The sequence below is a fragment of the Trematosphaeria pertusa genome, assembly GCF_010094035.1.
Source record: "Trematosphaeria pertusa strain CBS 122368 unplaced genomic scaffold BU26scaffold_23, whole genome shotgun sequence".
In the NCBI taxonomy this organism is placed as follows: domain Eukaryota; kingdom Fungi; phylum Ascomycota; class Dothideomycetes; order Pleosporales; family Trematosphaeriaceae; genus Trematosphaeria; species Trematosphaeria pertusa.
Window position 1 is genome coordinate 439,478 of NW_022987234.1, and position 24,242 is coordinate 463,719.

The 24,242-nt window shown below is 54.1% G+C and overlaps 10 protein-coding genes across 10 annotated transcripts; 4 read left to right on the top strand and 6 right to left on the bottom strand.

Moving 5' to 3' along the window:
* Positions 1-62: 62 nt before the first annotated feature.
* BU26DRAFT_440469 (DUF676-domain-containing protein) lies at positions 63-3,593 on the bottom strand (the record flags this gene model as incomplete). Its single annotated transcript, XM_033824393.1, has 2 exons — positions 63-3,354; positions 3,412-3,593. 2 exons carry the CDS (start codon positions 3,591-3,593, stop codon positions 63-65), a joined length of 3,474 nt encoding a protein of 1,157 aa, XP_033676577.1.
* A 758-nt stretch (positions 3,594-4,351) lies between these two features.
* On the bottom strand, positions 4,352-4,654 carry BU26DRAFT_511359 (uncharacterized protein; the record flags this gene model as incomplete). The annotated part of the gene is made up of 1 exon (XM_033827299.1): positions 4,352-4,654. One exon carries the CDS (start codon positions 4,652-4,654, stop codon positions 4,352-4,354), a length of 303 nt encoding a protein of 100 aa, XP_033676578.1.
* Positions 4,655-5,151: 497 nt separating this feature from the next.
* BU26DRAFT_571732 (uncharacterized protein) lies at positions 5,152-5,833 on the bottom strand (the record flags this gene model as incomplete). Its single annotated transcript, XM_033834176.1, has 3 exons — positions 5,152-5,216; positions 5,269-5,364; positions 5,428-5,833. The coding sequence occupies 3 exons, from the start codon at positions 5,831-5,833 to the stop codon at positions 5,152-5,154; spliced, it is 567 nt and encodes a 188-aa protein (XP_033676579.1).
* Positions 5,834-6,597: 764 nt separating this feature from the next.
* Positions 6,598-12,995, bottom strand: BU26DRAFT_468780 (uncharacterized protein). The gene is made up of 2 exons (XM_033825301.1): positions 12,868-12,995; positions 6,598-12,781 (listed from the first exon to the last, which is right to left on the bottom strand). The coding sequence occupies exons 1-2, from the start codon at positions 12,868-12,870 to the stop codon at positions 6,866-6,868; spliced, it is 5,919 nt and encodes a 1,972-aa protein (XP_033676580.1). The 5' UTR covers positions 12,871-12,995; the 3' UTR covers positions 6,598-6,865.
* A 626-nt stretch (positions 12,996-13,621) lies between these two features.
* On the top strand, positions 13,622-15,525 carry BU26DRAFT_440411 (chaps-domain-containing protein; the record flags this gene model as incomplete). Its single annotated transcript, XM_033824389.1, has 2 exons — positions 13,622-15,310; positions 15,358-15,525. Coding segments are annotated over 2 exons (1,857 nt in total), but the record flags the coding sequence as incomplete, so codon positions are not given.
* A 60-nt stretch (positions 15,526-15,585) lies between these two features.
* On the bottom strand, positions 15,586-16,596 carry BU26DRAFT_610774 (ribosomal protein S9). The gene is made up of 4 exons (XM_033836015.1): positions 16,509-16,596; positions 16,433-16,449; positions 16,258-16,369; positions 15,586-16,190 (listed from the first exon to the last, which is right to left on the bottom strand). Exons 1-4 carry the CDS (start codon positions 16,555-16,557, stop codon positions 15,940-15,942), a joined length of 429 nt encoding a protein of 142 aa, XP_033676582.1. The 5' UTR covers positions 16,558-16,596; the 3' UTR covers positions 15,586-15,939.
* A 151-nt stretch (positions 16,597-16,747) lies between these two features.
* Positions 16,748-18,390, top strand: BU26DRAFT_525077 (RCC1/BLIP-II). The gene has a single exon (XM_033830419.1). The coding sequence runs from the start codon at positions 16,930-16,932 to the stop codon at positions 18,031-18,033; it is 1,104 nt and encodes a 367-aa protein (XP_033676583.1). The 5' UTR covers positions 16,748-16,929; the 3' UTR covers positions 18,034-18,390.
* BU26DRAFT_496081 (uncharacterized protein) lies at positions 17,941-19,511 on the bottom strand. The gene is made up of 2 exons (XM_033826242.1): positions 19,341-19,511; positions 17,941-19,289 (listed from the first exon to the last, which is right to left on the bottom strand). Exons 1-2 carry the CDS (start codon positions 19,452-19,454, stop codon positions 18,126-18,128), a joined length of 1,278 nt encoding a protein of 425 aa, XP_033676584.1. The 5' UTR covers positions 19,455-19,511; the 3' UTR covers positions 17,941-18,125.
* A 137-nt stretch (positions 19,512-19,648) lies between these two features.
* Positions 19,649-22,050, top strand: BU26DRAFT_585638 (uncharacterized protein; the record flags this gene model as incomplete). Its single annotated transcript, XM_033834642.1, has 7 exons — positions 19,649-19,785; positions 19,862-20,083; positions 20,137-20,252; positions 20,365-20,409; positions 20,457-20,607; positions 20,654-21,579; positions 21,637-22,050. 7 exons carry the CDS (start codon positions 19,649-19,651, stop codon positions 21,672-21,674), a joined length of 1,635 nt encoding a protein of 544 aa, XP_033676585.1. The 3' UTR covers positions 21,675-22,050.
* Positions 22,051-22,055: 5 nt separating this feature from the next.
* On the top strand, positions 22,056-24,168 carry BU26DRAFT_535276 (uncharacterized protein; the record flags this gene model as incomplete). The annotated part of the gene is made up of 12 exons (XM_033831267.1): positions 22,056-22,108; positions 22,167-22,348; positions 22,402-22,484; positions 22,535-22,919; positions 22,970-23,129; positions 23,178-23,328; positions 23,375-23,440; positions 23,495-23,603; positions 23,656-23,674; positions 23,724-23,920; positions 23,970-24,049; positions 24,115-24,168. 12 exons carry the CDS (start codon positions 22,056-22,058, stop codon positions 24,166-24,168), a joined length of 1,539 nt encoding a protein of 512 aa, XP_033676586.1.
* Positions 24,169-24,242: the final 74 nt, after the last annotated feature.

Below are 24,242 nucleotides of genomic sequence, written 5' to 3' on the forward strand. Positions count from 1 at the left end.
ACTTGGTGTTTTCCAAGACTCGATCATTCAAAGCCAGTAAATCTAGCGGCGCCGTGCCTCTCCTACTTGTGATCCTTCGAAAAGCCGCGTGCTACCTGTTCCGACACACCTCCACTCCCGCTCCTCGCCCGCCCGGGCTCCTGAGATGACGGCGTAGTCACTTCCAGCGACCTCCTCAGACCAACCCCACTGATATTCGCCGACGGAGTTTGCGGCGGGCTCGCACCTTGTCGTCCTCTTCCAAGAACCATCCCACCCATAGACTCAAGAGAGTCCGGCTCGCGAGTAGAATTGGACTTGCCGGGCGATGCACCCAGTCCACGGTGGAACTCCACACCCTTAGGTGATGCAGAGAGAAAATCAGCAATCTCTGCTTCGCTCGTGCCGTGCCCTTCAGGGGTCCGAGGCGTCGTCGGTGAGCTAGGCTTACTCTTCGGTGTTGGTAGCTGTAAGAACCGCTGGATAGCATTGCGATCGTCCTGCTCGTCGTCTTCCTCATCCGACGTGCCTTCAAAGTACAAGTCGTCCCACGTCGACGAGCCTTTGCTTCCCATAGAATCAGCAGTATGGAGCCGGCGATGATGTTGGCTGCGTTGTTTAAGTGGTGGAAGCTCATCCGCCACCTCTCGAAGCTCACTGTCTGTGCGCTCGACAGGTGGCTGGATGTTCGTTTGGCCTTTGACATGCTCCCCTTCTTCAGAGACCGGAACCTCGACACCCTTTGCCCGGTCGTTCGCTGGCTCAAGCTCGTCGCGTGTCGTAGCTGCATATGTGTCCGCGAAGTGAGTATCGCACAAATGCTTGATAACTGGCCATCCATAAGCATTCGCGAACATGCGTCGGACCACGATATTGTTGTGTGCATCGGGCTCAAGGCGGACCAACACCTTCCGCCAAGAGAGGTCCTTGTGGTAAGCCCTAGCAATCTTTTCCTCAACGCGCATACCGCTCTCTTCGGTACTACGTTCTGAGTGTTGTGATCCGGTGCTCTCGCTAGAGAAGGAACGGCCAGTGCCCTTCTTCTTGACTGGCGGTGGTGGGATATCTTCGGGGTGATAGATACGGTCATGGAAGATTGTGCGCGCCCGTGTAGATGGATCAATGATCCAGTGGCTCGGTGGAACAGGAGGACTAAGAAGGTCGCCGGCAGATTCGAATATTGTCGTCTTCGGTGGAGCAGACAGGTTGTTTGGGTCGTTGACTATGGAGTCACCGCGAGTCGCCGGAGGCCTCTTCGTTGGCTGATCAGAGCTGTTCGAAGATGAGGCCTCGGTCGAGCCGCCGCCATGGGCCTCCTCCTGCTCCATCGCAATTGTCTGGCTTCTTTTGAACATCTTCTTGTCTTTCGCGGTATGCTTACCAGAGGGCCGGATGTAGTTCCACAGCGTGCTTAGGGTATTTGTCGACTGGTTCGTATTGGGGGATGCCGGGCGGCCGGCGGAGTCGCGCCTCTCGCCGTCTAACCACTGATTGGCACTGGGTTCCGCAGCGGCTTGAGCTTCATCATCTTGGTTTGTGACATCTGCGCCTGGCAGAGGAACTGCGGTATCATCACCATTAAATGGAGGCGGAGAGTCGCCTCCGTTCTCCTCGTCCGAGAATCCCACTCTCGATGGATTAGGCGACGCATTCTGGCCCGTCATTTGACCCCAACCCCACGCAGCAACAGTCCCGATGAGGCCATTCTCCCTCCTTGCCTTCTCGACCCTGCCCAGACCTCTCCAGTCAAGGAACAGCAAGCAGCTGGTGCGCAGCGGTACAATTCCGTCGTTGACGACGTTAGAGTATACGGTCCGATTCCTGAACATCCGCAGCACGACGTGGGCCGGTCCGGTCGGCAAGATTCGGAGAAGAGGTTTGGATCCGGCGTCGTCCTGCCTATGCTGATTCTGAGATTGCCCAAATCCACTGACCATCGCGCTCCATCCGTTCCTTGCAATCGTAGGAGCTCGCCATGTGAGGCCGAGATCTTGCCCGGTTCTTCCCACTAAGCCAAAGTCAAGAGCGAACTTGATATACATCGGGTTCTCGTTGCTCAGCCCGAGAAATGGAGATGCCATAGTTATGAAGTTGACAGGCTTGATGTTCTCGAAGAATTGTGGAGAATGCTTGTGTATATATGCAATGGCGTATGTTTGAACAAGCCCGCCAAGAGAATGACCAATAAAGCTAATGCTCGTGAATTTGTATGCTCGCTTTTGCTCGTGTGCATGGTGCTGGTGATGAATGCTACTACCAGAATGCGAAGGAAGGCCTACATCTGACTTGTCCTTGGCGGTTGGCGAAAGTGCTGTGAACTTCTTTTTCTTGATTGGGAGGTAAGGCTGGTCCGGATAGGTCAATTCCAGGACGTGTTTCGCCAGTCTCTTTCCGAGGTATTGGATGCCGCGTTCTGTTCGTATCACGTTCTTATCGAAACCACGGACAACAATCTCTTCTTCGTCATCCTCTTCTTCCTCTTGGGGCAGGCTCTCTTGGCCGCCTGAGAGGGGTGCGGTAGAGGTATCGTCCACACTGGTAGTATGTGTCTGCTTGTGTTGCCTCTCTTCCTGCCGTCGTCTCCTCCGGTCCTCCCGGGCCTGCTTGGCGGTCGCGTCTATGCTCTCCTTAAGGTAAAGCATGTCCGCCCCAAGGTTGCTGTGCAGTCCATGGGTGAGAATCACAAGGTGTATCTTCTTTTGTTTTCCCTTCTCTTTGGGCTGGTTGCGTTGGGAATCTTTCGACTTGCGCCGGGATGCTGGACGGTCTTCGTCTTTCCACTCCGGCAGTTCCGGCTTATTCCACAAGCTCGTAGTATCGTCTACAACCAGCTTAATCGCTTTTGAATAGACACCTTTTGAATTTGTAGAATGCTTTGCCGTGTGCGAATGCCTGCCCTGCTGGTGGTCTTGAACCTGCCCAGGGGCGCCATGGGAGTTTCCGGTGATGGCCGTGAAGCCCAAATCTAGCGACCTCTCGTCTCGCGCGACCAGCAACTCATAGCTCACAGAGGCGGACTGCGAGAAGATTATCTGCGACGCGACCTCTATTATCCATGTTGCGCTCTTCGGCGTCTCATCGTTCGATTCCCGATTGCCGCCGACTTCTCTGATGTGTTCTGGAACGGTCAGCCTAGCCGTCCAGGAGCCTCCGGCCTTGAGGTTTGGCTCAAACTCGGGCACTCCATCTCTCTTCGGCGCTTCGACTTTTTTATTTGGATTGAAGGTGGAAGGGTATGCGGCGACATGGATAGTGTAGGGTCCGTGGAGGTAAGCAGCGCGGAGCGGTAGCGCAGACGTGTTTCGTATGCGCACATGCAGGAACTGCGGCGATGGCAATATGCGGTCTTCGGAGGGGGTGTAGGTGACCGTGTACCTGCCTCAGGATTAGTTTCACGCAGTGGGCTCTTCGCGTCGCCTCGGGGCCTCCTACCGAACCACCTCGCCCACCTTGACGCTCCCCGTCTGGTGGAGCAGCAACATCCTCCGGGCGCGCTGTTCTTCGAGCTGTCTCTCTTTGCGCGAAGGTGTTATGAGAAAATACGACGATCTAGCTTGCGCCGAACCCGAGTCGGGAATTTGAGCGAGGGAATACGTTCGCGGTGTGAGCAGCATTCGGAGCTAGAGGGGTTCGGTGCGGGTAGGGAGTGGCGGTAAACCGTGGATCACGCCGGTTAGCATCATAAGTGGATCGCGCCGCTTCGGATGGGTTGGGCCGCTTTGTAGGGAAGAGGTTGCGATATAACGATGCGTGAGGGAGGTCATGCTGGGTCGAGATGGATTTGGCACGTCATTGCTCGCGTGGCTCCCTGGCCGCACTTCCCGTGAGACAGGCGTGGGATCCCCGGACTGGCGAGCGCCGTCGGATCTGCTGTCACTGTGGGGGACTTGTTTCACATACATCATTCACAGAGCTAAGAAACGCGCATATGCGTGCAGCACGCGATACCTGATGTGTTGAGCTTCGCTGCGGTAGCTCTCGGAATCTCCCGATGAAGCACGTGGCCGTGTCGGGGATTACGGTGCCGCTTCCGACGTCAACTCAACCTCCACGAGCACTTGGGACGGAATCTCGACAAATTGACCAAATCCTTGGGCCTTATAAGACTAGTTGCTGGGTTAAAATCTGACCTCTACTTACTTGATGCGCACGCGAACATAGATGGAGAAGGTGGATTGTATTCCGGAGTCTTGGTCTATCGGGTATCTCAAAATCTGAAAAGCAAGAACTATCCCCACGGGATTCAATATCCTGGATTCTAATATCCAAAAAACACACGTGTCCCTGTTATACCCAAAACTCCAAAACTCCAAAATATGTTAGCGAAGTTGTCCACCGAGGAGCGACGGACAGCTCCATGGATGTAGAACAACTAATCGTCATCATCCTCACCGTCCTCGAAATCGTCACCGCTATCATCTAGTAAAAGCCACTCACCACCAAAACAAGCAGGAAGCAATCCAATCACCCTCCATAACATCTTCCTCCGGGAGATTCTCACCACTCCGCTCAAGCTCTCCCTCAGCATCCTTAATCTCCCTCCGCTCCGCGCATCCGCAACATTCGGGCCAGCAATAGGATCCGTCGTCGGCCCGCCCGGCAATCCAGCAACAAGCATCTCGAGCGTCCGGCCGCCGTAGACATTGTAGCCGTTACCCCTCCACATCACAGCCATGGTGAGAGTCTCTCGGATCCACCTAGGCGACTGTCACGGGCGCTCGACGACGTACTGGGTCTAATTGGGATTATTCCTCAGCGTCTCGAACCACTGGAGGCGGCACAGTGAAGGGGTTAAAGGGCTATTTAGGGTTTATCCGAGGAGAGGTCCATCCAATAACACTAGTGAGGAAAGGCTAGATACTCGAAGCCAAATCCAGTTCCACCCAGATCCGGAAACGATGTCATCTGGAAAGCCAGTAGCTTATGAAGCATGCAACTTCCGGGGAGCTAGTAAGTTGTTGTGGAGAAGTCCTATAGTCCGCCTATGGCAATACCAGCAAGAAGACATCCAGTCCTAAATCCTAGAGGCATCCCGTCCGTTATCCAGGGCATCCAGAGCTTCCAGTTCATCCAGCACCGAGCATTCAGACAGAGAAGACCGGCGAGCCGAGTATACGATTCTAGGTTTCTATCCCAAGTCGTCAAAGACGTCTTGAAAGAGTGACTCCAGGTCTAATCCGCCACGCCACTGCTAGACGCAGCGCCAGCGCCTGCAGACGGATCGCGTTTGTCGCCATCTGCGCACGGTTAGGTACTTGACAGTAGCGGATGCCAAAAGAGACTGCATACCACTCGACGGACCACCCTTCTTATCGTGAGGAGACTCAGGCTCAGAGGACTTCTCCTTCGCCTTCTTAGCGGCTTCTGCCCGCTTCTGGAGTTCCTCTACACCGCAATATCAGCCAGCTGCTACTAAACAGAACCATCCGCACCGAGGTGGAAACCTACCGTGGGTCACGCCCGGCCCGAGGTGCGCATTAAGCTCCTCCTCCATAACATCCGTCGCCCGATCAGCCTCCTCCACCTGCGCACCAAAAGCACCCTCCGTGCTCGGTGGCTGGACGGGATTCAGGAACTCAGCGATGCTTTCCATGGTGTCGACGTTGTGCACCGCGAAGCCGTCCGCGCGGTACTGGCGCGCCTCCTGCGCGTTGACTTCGAACCACTGGCCGAGGTGGTTGACGTAGTACCGGAACTCCTCGTCTGGGTTGCGTTGGAGACCTGGAGAGAGGAGTGCGGTTTGGGGAGTGGCGCCGTTGCGCACGCGAGTGGTGGATGCTCGTGGAGGAGTTGAGGAAGGGCCTGAGCCGCGGCCAGGCGGTGGAGGGGAGGATCCAGAGCCGGAAGAAAGCATGCTTGGCTGAGGTTAGAAGGGAGTAGAAACGAGGCAAAAGCATTGATGTATATACTGACTTGCATCGATTTGTTGACTGAGGTTGTTGAAGGTGAGTACTGTCTGAGAGGCTGAGCATCTTTGATTTATATCCTCCCGTCCACCGATGCGTGCTTGCTACTTCACCAAAGCTATTCCCCGCTTGTTGTCGCTGCGTCAAGCGCCAAGCCATGCCTGATATTCGCTTAGCCACCCAAATCAGGAAGTCGTCGTGAACGCACGTGCCTCAGAAACTCCCAGAAGTGCTTGCGCGGGGCTGTAACGACGAGATAACGGTTGGATATCGAGGTGGAGACAGCCGAAATCGGGATGCTCGCGAGGTAATGAGTGAAGCAATCGAGAGGGAAGACCAGTTTGCAGCATTCACTCCTGCTTGATGGCAACTGGGAAGGTTCCGAAGAGTTCTCCGCATGGCAGAAGCGAGGGATGTCCAAAAAAAAAAAGTTTGTGGAGCGAGAGGCGAAGAGCTTCTGCTTGCGCTTTGAGTCGCGGACTAAGTAGTTGCCGAAGACAAAGCGACGCCCGCGAAGTTTGAGCGCAACACCACCAGCTAAGGGCGACTCGAGTATTAAGGATCCGTGACAGCGGAGGCGAACTCTGGCGTAGTAGACATAGTGTCTAGAGTCGATAGCGTCGTTCGTCGAAGAAACTCGGCTTCGAAGCTCCTTCATCGCCTTGGTCCCTTTGTTCACGTTTCCGGAAATGGCAGCGCCCAGAGGCTCGATATCGAATATACATGCTTTACATCTAATACGACCCTAAGAAAGAAGGGTATCTGAATATCCCGAGCCGCATCATACCCATGCAGCCTGCGACAGCATCCGAGACGCCATTGTGCCAATATACACACCGATCATGCTGATGCCTCTCGAACAAGTACTCGTCGAGTCCTTCTCTAACGGAAAAGCACAACAAAGAAAAAGGATGCCACACAAGGACACAGATCTGTTCAAATCCGCGCCGTTGTTGGACACTCCATAAGCAGAACAGACCTCACTCCTCCGTCTTCACATCCTTCCCAGCCCCGCTGTCACCCTCGCCATCATCCTGGTGATCGTCCGACCTCGCCTTCTCCTTGCCGGCGTGCAAATTAGGAAACAGAAACCTGGAAGATACAGAAGGATGTCCAGCCGCATCCGTAACCTCCTGCCCAATCTCCTGCACCTCTTCCTCATCTAGCTCGCTCAACTCACTCTCATCGTCCGCGTCATCGTGCATCGAGCCTGGGGCGCTGCTCTCTACGTTGGTGACGCTGGCAGCAGCAGTCGCAGTGCCGCTGTTGGGAACCTGCAGTTGCTCAGTTGCAGAATTCGACTCGTTGGCCGCTTTTTCGGGCGACGGGCGGGCAGCGAGAGCAAGTGTAGCATGCATGGCGGTCGGAGGCGAGCGGATCGGAATCGCAGTCGTTGCGAGAGCAGGGGCACCAGCGGGCTTCTGGGCGCAGGCTTCGGCTCGTCGTGCAATCTCTCGGCGTCCGACCGTTTTGGCCCTAGGTTTGACCACAGGGTCAGCTTGCTGGGGTTGCAGCTGGCTGGGATGATAGATATTGAAGGGCGATGCATTGTGATTTGCATCAATAGAGCCGTCCATTTGCACCTGCATGAGCGATGGTATATACGATGGACCGGTATTCGACTGCCCTAGAGCAAGAAAAGCAGCTTGCGGCTGTTGAGGCTGCAGCTTCTCTGATGGCAGGGGCTGCAGAGTTGGTCCAACAGTAGTGTACAGCAAGGCATACGTATCGCCAATCAGGTCGTCGATGAGAAGAGCTTTCATGAGGGTATTGTTGAGCCGCTTCAGATCGATAACATCGCGCAAGACGTCCAGCACGGGATGCTGGGTCAAAGGATTCTGGCACCAAGCCTCCAGACGGGCGGCCTGGACGGAGAACTCGTCGTAATTGATGGCTTTGAAGATAGTATCTTCATGCCCGTCCGGAATCTTCCCCATTCGACGCAGGAGCTTCAAGTATCGTAGGCACAGCTCCTGCCATAGCTTGGAATGTTCGAAAAAGTCTGTCGACTTCCGCCTCACGCGCTTCGCCAAGGCCTCGAGACTCGTCTTGTCGCCTGTCTGGTCTAGGAGGTGGATGAAAAACTTTGTGTAGCGAGTGGTGTACACAAAGTGCCTGCCAGGTCGCTCGTTCTCTGGCTTCCAGACCTGGACAGCCATGGTCTTCGTGAAGATATGTTGCGTCAGCTCATGCTTAGCACCATGTGCAACCATCATGTCATTGGAGTCGTCGTAAATGACATGGGCAGCCCGAGCAATGATCCGGTGGTGCCAGGCTGATTTGTCTGCGGATCGAAGCGCTTTAAGTACGGCAAGAATATACCGTTCCCAATCATCGGCACTGTCGGGCCCGCTAAGGTTCTGCGCATACGAGGTCTGCTTCAGCACTTCTTCGCCTTTTTCGTGATCAATGGCCTTGCGTTGGAATAGCTTATGCACAATAGAGACCAGTTTGTAGTGGGGCTCAAGTATTGGTTCGCCGTTCCGTCCCTTCTTCTCAGGTAGCGTCTCGATCGCGTTGACGACTGCATCGATCACTTCCTCCCAAACTGGTCCATTGTTTGGAGGCACCGGTTCGCCTTGGTGGATAGCAGCAATGGCAAAGTCGGCGTTGGCGCAGTACATTTTCCACAGGCACTTGCCAAGCATGTAATAATTCCACCACTTGTCTGGGTCGCCTTTGATTGCCCGCTTGAACAGAACGCTAGCAAATTTCCAGGTGGTGTAGACGGACATTGGGCTGAAGGGCACGTTCTGATAAACCACCTGAGTGATGTTGCCGCTGTAGTACTTCTGCTCGGTTTCCCGGATGTTGAAGGCATTCATGCTAAATGGTTCTCTAGACGATGCATACATGCGATTTCCGAAGTCGGTGTACATTCGCGAAACTTTAAGTCTAGTCTCGGGCGACGCGTTTGCGTCGCGGACAGCGCAAGCAACGGCCATCGTGTAGCAGTGGATGGCAGCCCGCTGAAAGTTTATCAGCTCTACGCTGTTGCTGTTCATCTTGTCCGCATTCCAACATACGGCCTCTTCGAGCTGAGTATCGTTGGCTTGAGCTAGCCGATACCAAGTCTCCCATCGCTCGATAGAATATTCGAGATCTTGCAGGAAGAAGGCTTGAGCAAAGTTGAGGTCTTCCGTGGGCTGTTGGGTCATTTTCTTCAGGGACCTGAACTTGTTGAGGGCGATGTTCCCCATTAAGAAATACCATCCTTTCGAGGCGGGAAGCGCGGCTTCAGCAGGGATATGCCTCGTGGCGAGTGATCCAACACCTTTAAGGCAATTGAACAGAGATATCGGATTGACTGGGGACTTGAAGTACGTCGTCAGAATTCTTCGGTTGAGAGATATGTCCTCGGTCGTTTTCGGGCGTCCCAACGCTCCATGTACCTTGTCGATAGTGACTTTTAAGTCGTGCTTGGGGAGTTCCTTGATGCTCATTTTCTCAGCTTGAGACTGAACGAATGGTAGTAGGTTTGTCGCGGTCTTCTTGTCAAGAATGTCCGGCGACGAACCAAATTCCTGGCATTCAAGAGGATCGATGAACGTTTTCAGTCCGTAAAGATCGTACAACAACTGCGAGAACTCGATATCGCGATTGCTAGGTTCAGTAACGTCGTCGAAACGTAGGACCTCATCTTTCGCAAGTCTCAGAAACGTTCGTCCGGCTAAGTGGCAGAAGCCACGCACACCGGTTGCGTGATGAACATGCCTGAGGTATTCGAATGCGTCATCCGAAGGTATCGGGAACGCTTCGACGGTTTGCGACATCCCTTCTTTCAGCAGGTGATATTGGAGAATCCAGAGCCGAAGCTGCATATCATGCAACCTGTTCGTCATGTTCACGAATGTTGCAGGCGGCATACCTTCGATCCTGGGGATGGTAAGCTGTCCAATGTGCGTCAGGTCTTGGAGAAAATTCGTTGCAGACATGATCCTCAGTAGCTGCGAAATAGCCGACATTGATGACTGCATATGCTCATACGAGAGGCAATCGAAGGCATCCTTTTCGTCCCTAATGATCTGAAGAATCTTAACAACCACCTCATCGACGATGCGGAGTCGGCTCATCAGCTTGACGTGGCGTTCTGGGATCGAGCATTCTTGGTAAGTGGGTGTCTTGAATTCTCCGACGAGGGTTTCGATGCTCCGCAAGTAGCAGGACAAGACTTTCGGAGCATACTCGATGGCCTCGTATGCTTCCCGTAAACGCTGCCAAAGTGACAGTCGCAGGTTAAAGGAAGCCGAGTCCAAAAATTTCCTCATTTCCTGTGTCGGCGATGGTCTTGAGACTTGGAATTCGGCTGTTTGATCGGTGTTTCCAACCGTTGATGGACTTCGTGAACCGGCATTCTCTTCAGCATGACCATTCGCTTCCTTCTCTACCGTCAACTCAGATTCTTGCACGGGCTCTAGAATCGGTTCCAAGCTTTCGATGACCGCTACAGGATCTTTCTCATCAGTGTCAAATACCTTGAGGAAGAAGTCTTTCATGCTGATTCGAACGAGCTCGCGGTCGACGGCAGTAACGGATAGTTCTGGCATGACTGCATTGTTCTGCACCTCGATCGTACGGCCATCTAATGACTGGAAGATCCCTTTAAGTTCCTCCATAGCATAGATGACATGCTCTGGGAGAACGTCGTCGCTGACGCTCATTTGGAAAACGGAAGCCCAAATGTGGCGGAGAGTCAGCTCGTCCAGGCCGATATTCGCATCGCAGCTCGACCGCAGCTGCATTGCTTCTCGGGCTAGAGCAGCCCATCTCTCTAGGCGGTCATTTTGAACGGTCTGTGTGACCACGTCCACCCCGCTGTGTGGGTGTTTGATCAGGGAGTAAATATCGAGGTGCAGCTCGAACAGTGTTTCGACTATTTCGACCTGTGAGGCATCGAAACCAGACAGTTGGTACTCTTTAGACTGTTCTGTAGCCTTGAGGATCCTTGTATCGAGCCCGCCGATGCGGTCGACCATACGCTCATAGATAAAGTCATCGATATTAACTATGACTTGCACCAGATGACGTTTCAGGTCTTCGGTCCATCGGTACCGCATATAGCTAGACTTGCTGCCCTCGTTAGAATGACCAGGAACTGGGACTGAACCGGGCGACAAAAGAACTTCGAGCCACGCAAAGGCGACGTCTTTGGTTGAGAGCCAAGCGTCATTTATGTTACGCGCAAAGCTAGTGAGCTTTTCGCTCTGCAAGGTTGGCTTAACGCAGGCCTGTGCGATGCTGGATTTGGCATAACCCAGGAAAGCATTCAATCCGGCCTCTCGTGATGCGCCGCCCAGGTCCACAGGCTCCCCGCTGAGCAGAACTGGAGCAATCTTTGGTCCTGTGTTTTGTAACGCGGCATACATATCGCAGGCGGCCTTGTCGATACTGTCTGTCGCTGAAGCTCCTGATGGGTTGGTAACAAGATCGCGCAATGCCTTCGGCGAACCTAGCCCTTCGACACCCAGTCGCGCAAATATATCGTTGATCACCTCGCAAAGGCATTGATCAGCATGGGTGTATTGCCAAAGCTGATCTTCCAGCTGCTTTGCGGCCTCCTGCCCGGCGGTGTCGCCTCCGGCACTTGAGTCGGTGACCTCGCGAGCTCGTAGGCGTTTACTGCGAGCGCGGCCACCTTCAGCAGTCTCTGGTAAGCCGGCAGAATCTGACGAGCGTTTGCGAGATGGAGCAGGTGCAAGCTCCAGGGGAGTTGCCGACCGGGGATCTTCAGCTTTAGCTGTAGTCTTGTCTTGATCTTCCATAACGGTGTCCTCGCCATCCTTTGGGGGGGTTGCTTCAGGTTCAGGTATAGGGGGGACCGCATCTTCGGTCTGTGCCTTGGGCGTTTCTTCTTGCGATGCGACAGCCTCTTCGGCCATCGGCGCGCTTTCGGGTTCCTGGATCGCAACTGGGCTAGAGCTTGCGTCCAGTGGCATCTGGATGGTGATACCGGATCCGGGAGGGACTCTGTCCAGAAGACCGCTTTGCTCTGCCATGTAGTGTCGAAGAATTGCTTCTCCAACACCAGCCCAGTCCCACTTCGTGGGGGTTAAGATAGCACGCTCAGGCTGTTTGCAAAGAATCGGCAAGGCTGCGGGCCGATCGACCTCGCCTGGCAGAGGCGCGAATGGATAGGGATTGAGGCGTTTCTTGAGGACCTCGGAAAGTTTCTTCCGCTTCATGGTGGACAGTGGTGCCTGCATCAAGGAGAGGTTGTCCTCAAGCCTAGCTATGAGCTCTTGCAATTGTTGCCCCGCGAAACCGTCTTCCAGGCCAGGAAGGCGGAACAGGTTATCGTACAGCTCGTCGTCCCCGTCGAGCACAGCTTCGAGACAGAACCTGGTGATGCGCTGGCTGCCTAGCATTGCCGCAACTGAAGCCGTCCGTATCCATAGATCCAGGTCTGTGTCCTCCTTGTCCAGCGCTTCGGCAAAGTACGTCAACACGCTGAGTATGTGTCCTGACCCCTGCTGTTGCGACACAGCGCCGTGCTGGCGGACCCAGTGCTGCATCGTCTCGAGCATGAACTGACCATGGTTCTTGTACGAGAGGTGTAGGATCTGCGGCAGCGTATTCGGGGCGCTCTCGTTCGCGCCCACGGCCTGAACGGGGCCCGCTTCGAGGTCATCCTGGAGGATGCTGTCAAACACCAAGGTGTCGCCGAACAGCTCATGGCGCTTGTATTCGGAGAGCGATTCGGGGTATTTGAATATTTCGGACTCGAAGAGAGCTTTGTACGCTTCGGCGGTCTTTTCGAACGATTGGGGCCCCTCGGAGTGGAACTTGAGCGCTGTCTGGTAGAGCTTCAGAGCTTCCTCGATCTGGATCTCTTTGGTATCGTCGATCTCGTCTTCTTCCTCGTTATCCGATTCGAGGTTGAGCGCCTTCCACGTCGACTGCATGGGCGTTAGCTTGAAAATCCTACCTAAAGCTGCGAAGGTTGCAAAGGTTGCGTTGCGGCACTGTGAAGCGTGAAACGTACCATGCTGAGCGCGATAGCTGTGCAGAGTTGGAGCGGTCGTGTTGGGCGAATTGGAGATTACAGACAACAGGTAGGGGGCATATTGTGGCAACAGGCAGCAGCAAGAGCCTCCCGCTATATTGTGCGCGGTGCAGTAACGAGAGTCGAGAGTCGCGTCGTGGGCGTCGACGTGAAAGCTAGGGCCGCTGGCGTGCCAAGGCAGGCGCGGGTCCTCCGAGACGCCGCAGCGGTTTGCTTTCCAGCTGCCACAGACCACACAACCCGGCCCATATCCCACGAACCCCTCCGCTGACCAGATCGCTGCAGTGCCGCTCACATACACATGTCATTATAGCGTTCCGCTCGCTACTGTGGATTTCCCGCGCCGCCAGGCACCACCGGCGCCATGGTGATGACTCCAGCTGTTCCTGAGTATGCCTCCACGTCCCCAAGCTTCGAGCCCCGTCAAGTCGATGCGCAAGTCGAATATACAAATATATGTCAAGCACTCTTAAATATCCCTCGTTCCTTGCAATTGGAACCACTACATCTTTCCGTTTGGTCAGCCAGCTGATCGGGAACACGCAGGATCTACGAAGAAGAGCTCCAGTCGGCCATTGAGGCACGCTCCGAATCGCTACAAACCCTTCGAGAACTCGGCCCGCCAGATCTTGTCCACCTCATCAAGCAACCGGTCAAGTCGACGACGAAGCAAATTGGCGTCTACCACCACGTTAGCGGGATAGATGCGTCGTCCTCCGCTAGCCTCGCCGCATATATAAACACCCTGACCTACTCTCCCCACGACAAGCAACACAAAGTCGTCTCCGGTCTATACTGCTGCTACAATGCCTTCTCGCGGCTGGATATGCGCGTGCAGGTCTACATCCCTGGAACTGTGGAGAGCTACTGCATAGATGAGCGCGGAGACAAGCGGGTAGCGACCGACGAGCTGTGGCTGGAGACGTATCTGTGCAGCGTCCTGCGCGCATACTCATATGCCGATGATGGTTCAGGCGACACGATCAAGAAGATTGTGGGAGTGCGGAGGTTCAACCCCATCACCAGCACCGAGAGCGAACACAAGTTCTTGGACGCGGCGGAGCGCTTATTTTTCAATGGCTGGCAGCTAGGGTCTGATCCTGAGATTCAGGTGCCGAATCTCGTCTCGAATCATCTCACAACTGGGCTGCTGGATTACATCCACACAACAGGACGGTACGCCTCAGGTATCAACCTCTTCGAGAAGCTGCGAACGCGGGATCCGGAAATTTCATCTTTACTTGCGCGTGTCTATATCGAAGCCGACGAGGAGGTCAAAGCCGTCCAGCTGCTACATGAGGCAATCCAGGAGCTGCCCATGGACTACTCATTACTGGACTGCCAGGCCGATTTCTGCAACAAGAAGGGACGCAGTGACCTTGCACTAGAGATTGCGAAGAGGAGCGTGGTATCAGCCCCAAGCGAGTTTGGCACCTGGGCAAGGTTGGCGGAGATCTATGTTGGCCTCGAGCAGTGGGACCTTGCGCTGTTGACGCTGAATTCCTGTCCCATGTTCACTTACCAGGATAAGGATGCGCCGCGGATGCCAGAGCCGCAGAGAGTGTTCCTCCCAATGATGCCAGAGGCCATCTGCGATGAGATTGAGGACAGCAATGTGGACGATGTTGAGCTCGTGCACCCAACGCTTCGAAAACTACACGCCGCCGGATTCAAGGGCACGTTTCTGAAGGCGTACATGCTTCTTACTGAGATCACGAAGAAGATCGGCTGGGACCAGCTCCTTCGAATACGCAGCCAAGTTTTCGTCATGGAGGAAGAATACCGCCACGAAAAGCAGACCATGTCCCAGCAACCCCAATCACGAACCGCCAGCACCACCGCCCTCCGCTCCCCAAGCCCAACCCCACAAACCAATGGAGAGCAGCATGGCGACGTCGAAGAAACCTCTGACTCAGAAGATCCCCCCAATGGCGAATCCTCGAGCGCAGCCGCAGCCGTCGCCGCCGCCCAAGAATCCTCGATAGAAAAGCCCGGCCACACCGTCGCCTCCGAAGTCGTCAAAGCCGGCAGCGACGACGTGGAAAACAGCGCCCACCACCAGCAAAACTACACGCACTTCCAGAACAAGCGCCTCTGCGAGCGCTGGCTCGACAACCTCTTCATGGTGCTGTACGAGGACCTGCGTGTCTACACCATCTGGCGCACCGAGATGGCGCAGTACCGCCAGCAGCAACTCTTGTACAAGAAGAGCGCCGAGGAGTGGGAGATTCTGGGCGAGCTGGCAGAGCGTCTGCATCATCTTGATGAGGCCATTGAGGCGTATGAGAATTGCATGCAGATGAAATTCAGCCCGAAGGCGATGCGGGGCGTGCTCAAGTTGAACGATACAAGGCACAATGTGAGGGATGTGTGCGGGGCGTTGATCAGGCTGGTTACGTGGCAGTATCGGTGGTACTCTGAAGTATGTCTTCTCTTGTTCCATGTTAATGTTGTTGCTGATAAGTTTAGTTTTCGCCGTCGCTGCTGTACACGATTCGCAAGATGATCGAAGAGGAGGGCGCCGTCAAGATCCGCAGCATCATTCAAGGGACGAGTCTGCCGCAACATGTCCTAGACCTGACGCATCAGTACGCAGCGCTGTGTGCTGCCTTCAGAAGCAGTGGGAGCGATGGTTGAGCAAGCGGCTAGATGCTAAATCCCTGGACGGAAGGGAGGACTGAGACTTGTCAATGGAGGACTTATCATAGAGATACATCATTCAGCAGCGAGGCTTGACTCTTCCCAATGTATTTTTGTAATGCCGGTTAGCGATGGAGCAGCATGGGTTCAGCGGTTAGGTCATGGAAAAGATGGCGGATATCCGTCCGTCTCCTAGCATCACAACATGGCCCAACGAAAGCTTTTGATCTTGTCACAAGCCCACTCTGCTGTGCCTGCAACCAGCGTATTCATTTTTATCGTCACAAGATCCGAGTCGCTTGTTCAGGCCCGCACGTCGACCGATCGAAATGAGACCCATAGACCAGATAGTAAAAGAGCCCACGATGAACACCGCTCCATGCCTCCCACCACCATGTTTCCCAGTATCCTTTAACGGTACGATTTCTGGTACCTTGCGCGCGCACCGGGACCGCCGAACTTCTTGGGCTCGCACCGCCTGTTGTCGGCGACGAGCAGTGTGCGATCGTACTGGACGAGGGCCTGCTTCAGCTGGTTCTTGGAGTGCTCGTCGACGTATTTCTGGTAGTAGGCGATGATGGATTTGGCGATGGCTTGGCGGATGGCGTAGATTTGCGACGTGTGACCTCCGCCGGAGACGCGCACGCGGATGTCGACGTCGGCTGTGGGAATTGTATCAGCAGTGACTTCCGGGGCAGAAGGGCTGTGGATGGTGTGGTGTGTGCGTACCGAACTTGTCAACGCCGAGGATCAGGATGGGCTCGTAGACCTTGAAGCGCAGGAGCTCGGGCTGCACGAGCGCGAGCGGCTTTCCGTTGACTTTGATAAGTCCTTTGCCGGCCTGAAATATCTCTACTCAGTATATTGTTTCTCGTGCGTTCGGTCGTGGCATCGGATGTTGTACCTTGCAGTGGGCGACGGCTGCAGCATTATGTTAGCATTGTGGTTGAGTCTCTTTCGCGGCAGAGCGGAGGGCGTACCAGTCGCGGTCTTCTTCTTGCCGAAGCATTGCACGCTCTGAGTAGCCATGTTGGGCGACTGGGAAGTGCGTGCGTCGAGGGAGGTCGGGCGTAGGTATTTGCAGGTCGTCGGCGATATAGTGGACGTTCGAAGTTGGAGTCTGAATTTCGTTGTGGGCGCGCTTAGCCGCTTGTGGCAAGGGAAGTGGTCCGAGCGCGGTCGCCGCTCTCTAGATTATGTCAGCCTACCACTTGAGGCTCTCATCGAAACGCGAAAGCAGTTCCAGAATTGCGTGTATGGAAACCTGGAGGGGTCCAGTGTATTGAGCCGATGTGAACGTCCCCCAAATCGCGGCGTCGTTCTTCCACCGACCTTCTCCACCAACGATGGGACGACACCAAAGAAAAACCACGAAGAGCACACTATCGGTAAACCCACAGGATGCCTACTAGGTTATACGTCTTCGGAAGCAACGGAGAAGGTCAACTCGGCATCCCCGCGGCAGAAATCGTCTACACTCCCACCATAGCTCCATCCTGGGCGGGCGGGCTCCAAGCAATCCGCGGCGGTGACAACCACACCCTCTTTCTCACGGCTCATGGTAGAGTCTACGGCGTGGGAGATGGCCGAAAAGGCCAACTTGGATCTCTGAACACGGAGACGCCGAGGGTCGAGAAGTTCAATTACTTGTATCACGGCGTGTCGTTTTGCGCAGCTACTTGCGAATCTTCCGCGGCTGTCGTTAATCCTGTGGGCGGCGCCGAGAGCGCAGCGAGTACATTGTACACGGAAGGGGCAAGTCATTGGGGTGAACTAGGGCTTGGAGATATTACTACTACCGTGGGACTAAGCAAGGAATCTGTCAGACAAGAGCTGCCAGGTCGTGTTATCGACCTCGCAGCAGGCGGATGGCACTACGTCGCCATACTTTCGGACGGCTCAGTCTGGGGCTGGGGAAAGTCACGGCTTGATCAGCTTGGTCCAAAGCTATCCACACAACTCAAGATAAGGCGACCCACAGGCATCGACGAGGCCGTCCCCTTCCCACCCGTCAAAGTAGTCTGCGGCAAAGAGTTCACATACCTCGCTTCTTCGCCCTCTACAGGACACCACTACCTCCTCGGCCGAGACAAACACAACCTCTGTTCCTCGATGCCATCGTCCATCAAGAACTGGAAAGATATTGGCGCAACCTGGCACGCCATCTTCGTGCTCTTCGAAGACGGCAGCTTGATAGCTTGGGGGAAGGAAAACATGTGGAAACTGATTCCGGAGGGCTTGCCGCCGATTGATAGAATCGCGGTGGGAAGTGAGCATGTGCTTGCTGTCACGAGGGAGGGTAAGCTGATCAGTTGGGGTTGGGGGAAGCATGGGAACTGCGGGGATCTGAAGCCATTGGGGGACAGGGTGCGGAATGATATGGTGACAGGGTTTTGGAATGACATTGAGATACCTGGAACCATTAGGTTCGTTGGCGCTGGCTTTTGCACGAGCTTCGTGCTTAGCGAAGTGGAGGAGGAGGTACCGGAGCTAGAAACGGAATGAAGACTGCATGTATTGCAGTTTTTGCATTGCATCGTAAGTTTCGCTCGCCATGTTCTCCGGCACTGATTCTTCTACTCCAGTCTCATCTCTGTCTACCACAAACCCTTGATTTGCGACACCCGCTGGCTCGGTGCTATCCCCTCATTACTATCCGTCGTCTCCTGCCTTGAGAAGCTCCCCGTGTCCCGGAAGGTGGGGAAGTTCGCGGCGTCACGGTCCGCACTCGCATCCCAGCCTAGTGTCTCCTCCTCATTAGTATAATCCACCGGCTCCCACCGGGCATCTTCTTCCTCTTGATTGACGAACAGGCTCTCGTGGTCCGCTTGTGGTTTTGGTGAGGCCGCCCTCTTCTGACCCGAAATGCGGCGTCTTTCTGAGCGTCGCGAAGCTGGCTCAACCGGGGGAGGCATCTCGGAGCGTACACTGCGGTTCTCGGTCGCAGCGGATTGTGCGCGAGAGTTTGCTCTGCTAGCAATTTGCGGTGCCGGTGTTGGTGTCATGGTCGCGCCGTTGTATTCTCCGGAGGTCATGAGCGTGAACTCGCAGAGGAGGCCGTCGCATCCGTAGCTGAATTGCAGAGGTCGAGTAGGATGCGAGTAGAAGGCTTTCAAGCTGGTTTTGAGCGTATCCGCGTGCGCGACAATGGCCTTGAAGTCCTTGACGCTGATGATAATATGTAGGCCAGGCTGGACGTTGAATTCTTCGAAGTCGGATGTGTTGACCGCCACAGCCGTCACGAGAGGATGCTTTAGAATTTCCTTGCCGTTCGATATCTTCTCGGTGTAGCTCTTGAAGACAGCTCGCCCGTCCTCTCCCGCAAATATATCCAGCATCTCCGTCTTCGTACCAAAATACTCCGTGTACTCCTTCATCGCGCTGGCATGCATGCTCCATCTATTCTTTGCGACATTCCGGTCGAATAGTGCATGCATAACTTCGACAGCCTCATAGGTCAACTTGTACGTTTTGATGACTCCCTGGTTGCACACCATCTTGACGATGAAGCGGCATTGCGTCTCGTCAGCTCGCTCCTGTACTGTGACTTCGCAACGATCGATCGCGCCGTCTCTCCCCAGTGGATCGTACAGTCGCCCCTTGAATACGGAAAGCAGGGCCTTCGTGTACATGCTGCAAGTGAAGCGGCCGTCTGGACCTCCATGGCTCGGAATGCACTCATAGCTGGAGAAGAAATGTTTGCCGTCCAGTGTCAACGCGGCATATGCGGACTTTGAAGAATTGAGCGCGGTGAAAGCGAACTATGAGGGACGAGTGAGAAATGGACGCGGTAAAGGGAATGTCAGACCTACTTTATCCCGTCGCGCCTCGATGGCGACCGTGTCGCTGAACTTTCCGAGGCAGACAAGCAGGTCATGGATTTTGGATGCCGCTTCGGGCGTGAGGGTGAAGTTGAGAATGACCATTTTCGGTCATGATTGGGAGTATCCCATGCTATCGACTTTGTGTTGGCAGCATTGCGGGGAACAAAGTTGTGCATTCATCGTCGTGGCAGGTGCTTTCGCGCGTCGCGCCGAAAACGCGCTAGCGCGAAGACGTCACAACGTCCGCCGGGCAAGTGTGCGAACCAACAACACTCCATCATCTGCATTTATCAAATATGGCTCCCGCGCTACCAGACGATATCCTGCATCTCCTATGCGAACAGCTGGCGGAGCAGGAACAGTTTGACACGCTGTTCAACTGCGCCTGCGCCAGCCGAGCTCTCGCGGTGCCCGCATTAACCCATTTGTATCGGTACGTCTCGAGCGCATCCAAACGCTGTATGATACAGCTTTCTGGGAATAAATGGGGCATCTGACGCGTGATTTAGATCTCATCATAGAGCGCCGGTTCACGGCGGAGGAGAAGATGAAGCAGTTCCGATGGCCACCAAGCTCTTGATGGTCCAGAAATGGTCCATCTTGTGGAAGTCGATTATCAACTCCAGCTTAGATGCGGCGCTATTTCCGTACTGCCGGTATATTCGGGCTCTTGACTTTAGGGATCTGGACAATCTCCTCGACGACGATCAATTCAAAGTCAAAATCTCTAAGTAAGCTCCGTTCGTTTGCGACACGGAACACGTCGATGCTAATGATCGCACAGGCAATTCTTCTCCGGCCCTTTGGCGCAGTTCTACAAAGCAGACACGATCACACGTCAAAACGGAAGGAAATTCGATCGATTGAACGTTACAGCCATCATCGATGCTATTGGAGAAAGTAGGTGGTGGCCCCACGCTCCACCTTATTCAGAGCATGCCGTCTATCTGAGCCCCTTCAACATCCCTCCTTCTCACCAATCATCAATGCGCAGTCACTGACTTCCTTATAGTTGTTACCCAACATACGCCGACTCTGGAGGTGATTAGCGGAAAAAGTAAATTATCCATTGCTCGGGGAGGGCTCCTTGCTAACCACAGATAGTCCTCTCACGCGCTCTAGTCCGATGGGTACCAAGGCTTCCCCGCCTCCAGGTGTTGGAACTCTGGGATGGAAGTACTCTCGAAGACGAGCTCGTCTCTGCATGCATATACCAGCACTGTCCGACCTTCAATTCGCTCATGATCTTCAGCTGGTTAGTCGGAAATCGAAGGCATCATCTGCTCGGCTAACCCCTGCAGGTTCGGTCAAGAGCGCGATCACAAGTTTGCAAAATTCATCGGAGCCATGAGACCAAACTCTTTAAAGGCGATAACTACCCTCAGCGACATCGGGGCTGGCGCTGAGACGTTTCTCGCCTTGAACGCCCACGGCGAGTCTCTAAAGGAGCTCAGGATCTGTGTCTCCAATGAGTCTATGCCGCATCTATCGCTGCTTGCTGGATGCACAGCACTTGAGGCTCTACGAATCGAAGACGTGCACGGAAGCATCGTCCTTGAAGAGACCCAAAACGACGTCTTCTTGGAGATGATCGCTTGGCTGCGGAAATGCGAAAATCTCCAACGCCTCAGTTTCACAAAAGTTCTATCTGCGTCGTCAATTGTAACGCCACTGCTGTTGGAGCATAACATCCACCTGCGGACACTCGAGATCGACTCTTACGTCCTAAAAGACAGCCGGCGATTCCATCAAGCTCTCATCCACCAGAAGGACTCGCTCACTTTCCTGTCACTCAGTGGCGATACGGATGGGATGTTTCGGGATGATGTCGACACTATTGTCGATTCGCTGAAACAGTTAACGCAGCTGAGGGTCCTCAGGCTCCTTCTCCAAGAGGTCTTCCACGAAGACCACTTGATTGCCGTCATCAACAACCTCAACCTGTTAGAAGAGCTTTATGTCAACGGTCTGGAGCTCAACGATAGGGTCCTCGAGTTCGTGGGAAACCTCGGCAATCTTAAGAGCGTTGCACTTGCGGGCATTTCCAAGTTCACGACTGATGGGCTTCTCGAGTTTGTTTCCCGCCTTGGACCGGGAAATCAGGGTATTCGCGTCATGATTGATATGGCTGACCCTGACACTCTACTTCCTGACGAAGAGGTAGGCTTGGTTAGGGAGAGTTTGGCTAGGAAAGTGGGAGGAACGTTGGAATACACACCGTGGAGAGGTATGACGCCCACGTATGTCAAACTGGGAGTCAACAAGCTGACACAAACCCCCGCAGATCCAAATGTCTCAGAGTTTGAAGGAGAATCAGATTGAGCAAAGGCCAACGAGAGGCGAAGGCTTCCAATGCTTAGGGAAAAGAAGGGGGCTGCTTCCTTAGAAAGTCACCTTGTATGCGGCCTTAAATGCCGAAAGAGCGATATGTACGAATCCGGCTCTCTCAGTATGGCCACGGTGTCCTCTACCTTGGGTAGACTTAATTTTCTCGGGATTTTACTGCACCATGAACAGCAGCGAAAAGCTAGGCACCTCACATTACGGGTCGCCACACGATGCGCTCCTCTGCAACATGCAATGCAGTGTCATCACCGTGATGACGTTGGGCCTCGCTTGTCCCCGCTTAGTGGGGCTGAAGCAAGAACCTTTCTCAGACTAACAACATTTCAACCATTCCCATTTCATTCTTCACAGTACTCGATGTCTGCAAGGAGAATACTGGTCATTGCCGGCTCCGATAGCTCCGGCGGAGCGTATGCATCCTTGCCTTGCCCACAATTTGGGGTGGAATTACTGACATCTAACAACTAGCGGCCTAGAAGCGGACCAGAAAGTCATTGCTGCTCATGGATGTTATGCGATGACAGCTACCACGGCCCTAACAGCTCAGAATACGTTGGGAGTGTACGACATCCACCACACGCCACCTCCGTTTCTTCGGAAGCAGATCGATGCCTGCATTGACGATATTGGCGTCGATGTGGTCAAAACTGGTGAGCCCGCCATCTAAATGGTGCCTGTGTGCTGTTGCTAACACCATTCTGAGGCATGCTTGCGTCGGCAGATGCCATTGGTGTTGTTGCCGACGCCTTCCGCAGACACAACATTAGCACTTCCGTTGTAGACCCGGTATGTGAACCCAAAGAAATACGCGAGACGGACATTTACCGGCCGGTCAGGTCATGGTATCTACAAGTGGCTCCCAGCTTTTGCCTGAACAGGCTGTGGATACGCTGATCCAGCAGCTACTGCCATTAACGATGGTTCTCACGCCAAACCTGCCAGAGGCAAAACTACTTCTCAAGACTGCAGGCATATCGTTCCAAGAGCCGGAGAATGTGGACGACATCGTGAGCATGGCCAAGTCCATCCAAGAGCTAGGTCCCAAATATGTGCTCCTCAAAGGAGGCCACCTGCCATTGACAAAGGGCCGGCTAGTATCGAAAGACGAAGCAGACCGAGATGTCGTGCTCAATGTGCTATATGGGGACGGAAAGGCTACATTCATGGAGACAGACTATCTGACGTCGAAAAATACGCATGGGACAGGCTGTTCATTGGCTTGTGAGTTGCTCTTCGCCTTTGCTTCCGGAAGCAGACTGACGCTTTGCTAGCTGCAATTGCATGCCACCTCGCTTCTGGCATGGATGTCATCAACGCCGTCAAGAGAGCAAACCTCTACGTAGAGGTGGGCATTAAGACTAGTAGCGACCTCGGCAAAGGAAATGGTCCGATCAACCACTTCCATTCTACGTATACCCTGCCATTTGGCCCGTAAGCTATGCCGTGCTAATTGAAGAACTTCGAACTGACTTCCAGTAGAGGTGGGTTCATCAAGTATCTGCTCGAGCGTGGGGATGTCCAAGAGCCATGGAAGGAGTATACCCAACATCAATTCGTTCAGCGCATGGCTAACGGAACGCTTCCGGACGAGAACTTCAAGCACTATCTGATACAGGATTATCTGTTCCTGGTCGGTCACGCCATGTTAAGTAGAGGGTCATACTAATAAACGGCAGATACACTTCGCGCGAGCAAATGCGCTAGCAGCGTACAAATCGAAGTCGCTAGTGGATATTGGCCGAGTGGGTGGCTTCTTTGGTTGGGTTTGCGCTGTAAGCTCTCCTAACATCAAATAGTCTGCGCGACAAGTCGTGATTCTACAAGAAGAGATCAAACTACATATCGACTTCTGCAAAGAGTATGGTCTCTCCCCGGCGGATATAGAGAATCAGGAAGAAGATCAGGGTAAATTCCCCTCCGCAAAATGCTCCATGGCGCTTTGACTAACCGTTTTCAGCATGCACAGCATACACAAGGTAGAAAACCCGTCAGCAGAAAACGACTCTTTATTGATGGGACCCGAAGATACGTTCTGGACATTGGCCAATCCGAGGACTGGCTCGCACTGCAAGTAGCGTTATTGCCCTGCCTTATTGGCTATGGTATCATCGCTCGCCGCCTGTACGACGACCCGAAAACGGTCAGGGAAGGAAGCAAATACTGGAAATGGATCGAGAACTATGTGGCGCAAGATTACTGCGAGGCGATGAAGAACGGCTCAGGTAGGTCGAGGCAGTGCCAGCGTCAGACGTGGACGCGCTGATCAGACAGAACTTATTGAAAGGCATGCTGCAAAGCAGTCCGTATCAAGGGTCGAGGAACTGGCGCAAATATTCATTCACGCGACGAACGTAAGTGAAGCCCGAGTTCGCTCCATGGCCACATGCACAAATGCACAAACGCTGATTCGCCACAGATGGAAAGGGGATTCTGGGACATGGGCATCCGCGCCGGGTCGCAGCAGAGGTAATATACTTTGATGAAGCAGGTCTATGATGTACCTGGATACAACAGCCGCCGGAACAAAGGCGGAATATTTAGCGT

Coding starts and splice junctions, on each gene's coding strand:
- BU26DRAFT_610774 (XM_033836015.1), bottom strand. CDS start 16,557: ATGGCTACTCAGAGCGTGCAATGCTTCGGCAAGAAGAAGACCGCGACT. Junction 16,191..16,257: donor CCTCGGCGTTGACAAGTTCG/GTACGCACACAC, acceptor CAATTCCCACAG/CCGACGTCGACATCCGCGTG.
- BU26DRAFT_525077 (XM_033830419.1), top strand. CDS start 16,930: ATGCCTACTAGGTTATACGTCTTCGGAAGCAACGGAGAAGGTCAACTC.
- BU26DRAFT_496081 (XM_033826242.1), bottom strand. CDS start 19,454: ATGGTCATTCTCAACTTCACCCTCACGCCCGAAGCGGCATCCAAAATC. Junction 19,290..19,340: donor TCGAGGCGCGACGGGATAAA/GTAGGTCTGACA, acceptor CGTCCCTCATAG/TTCGCTTTCACCGCGCTCAA.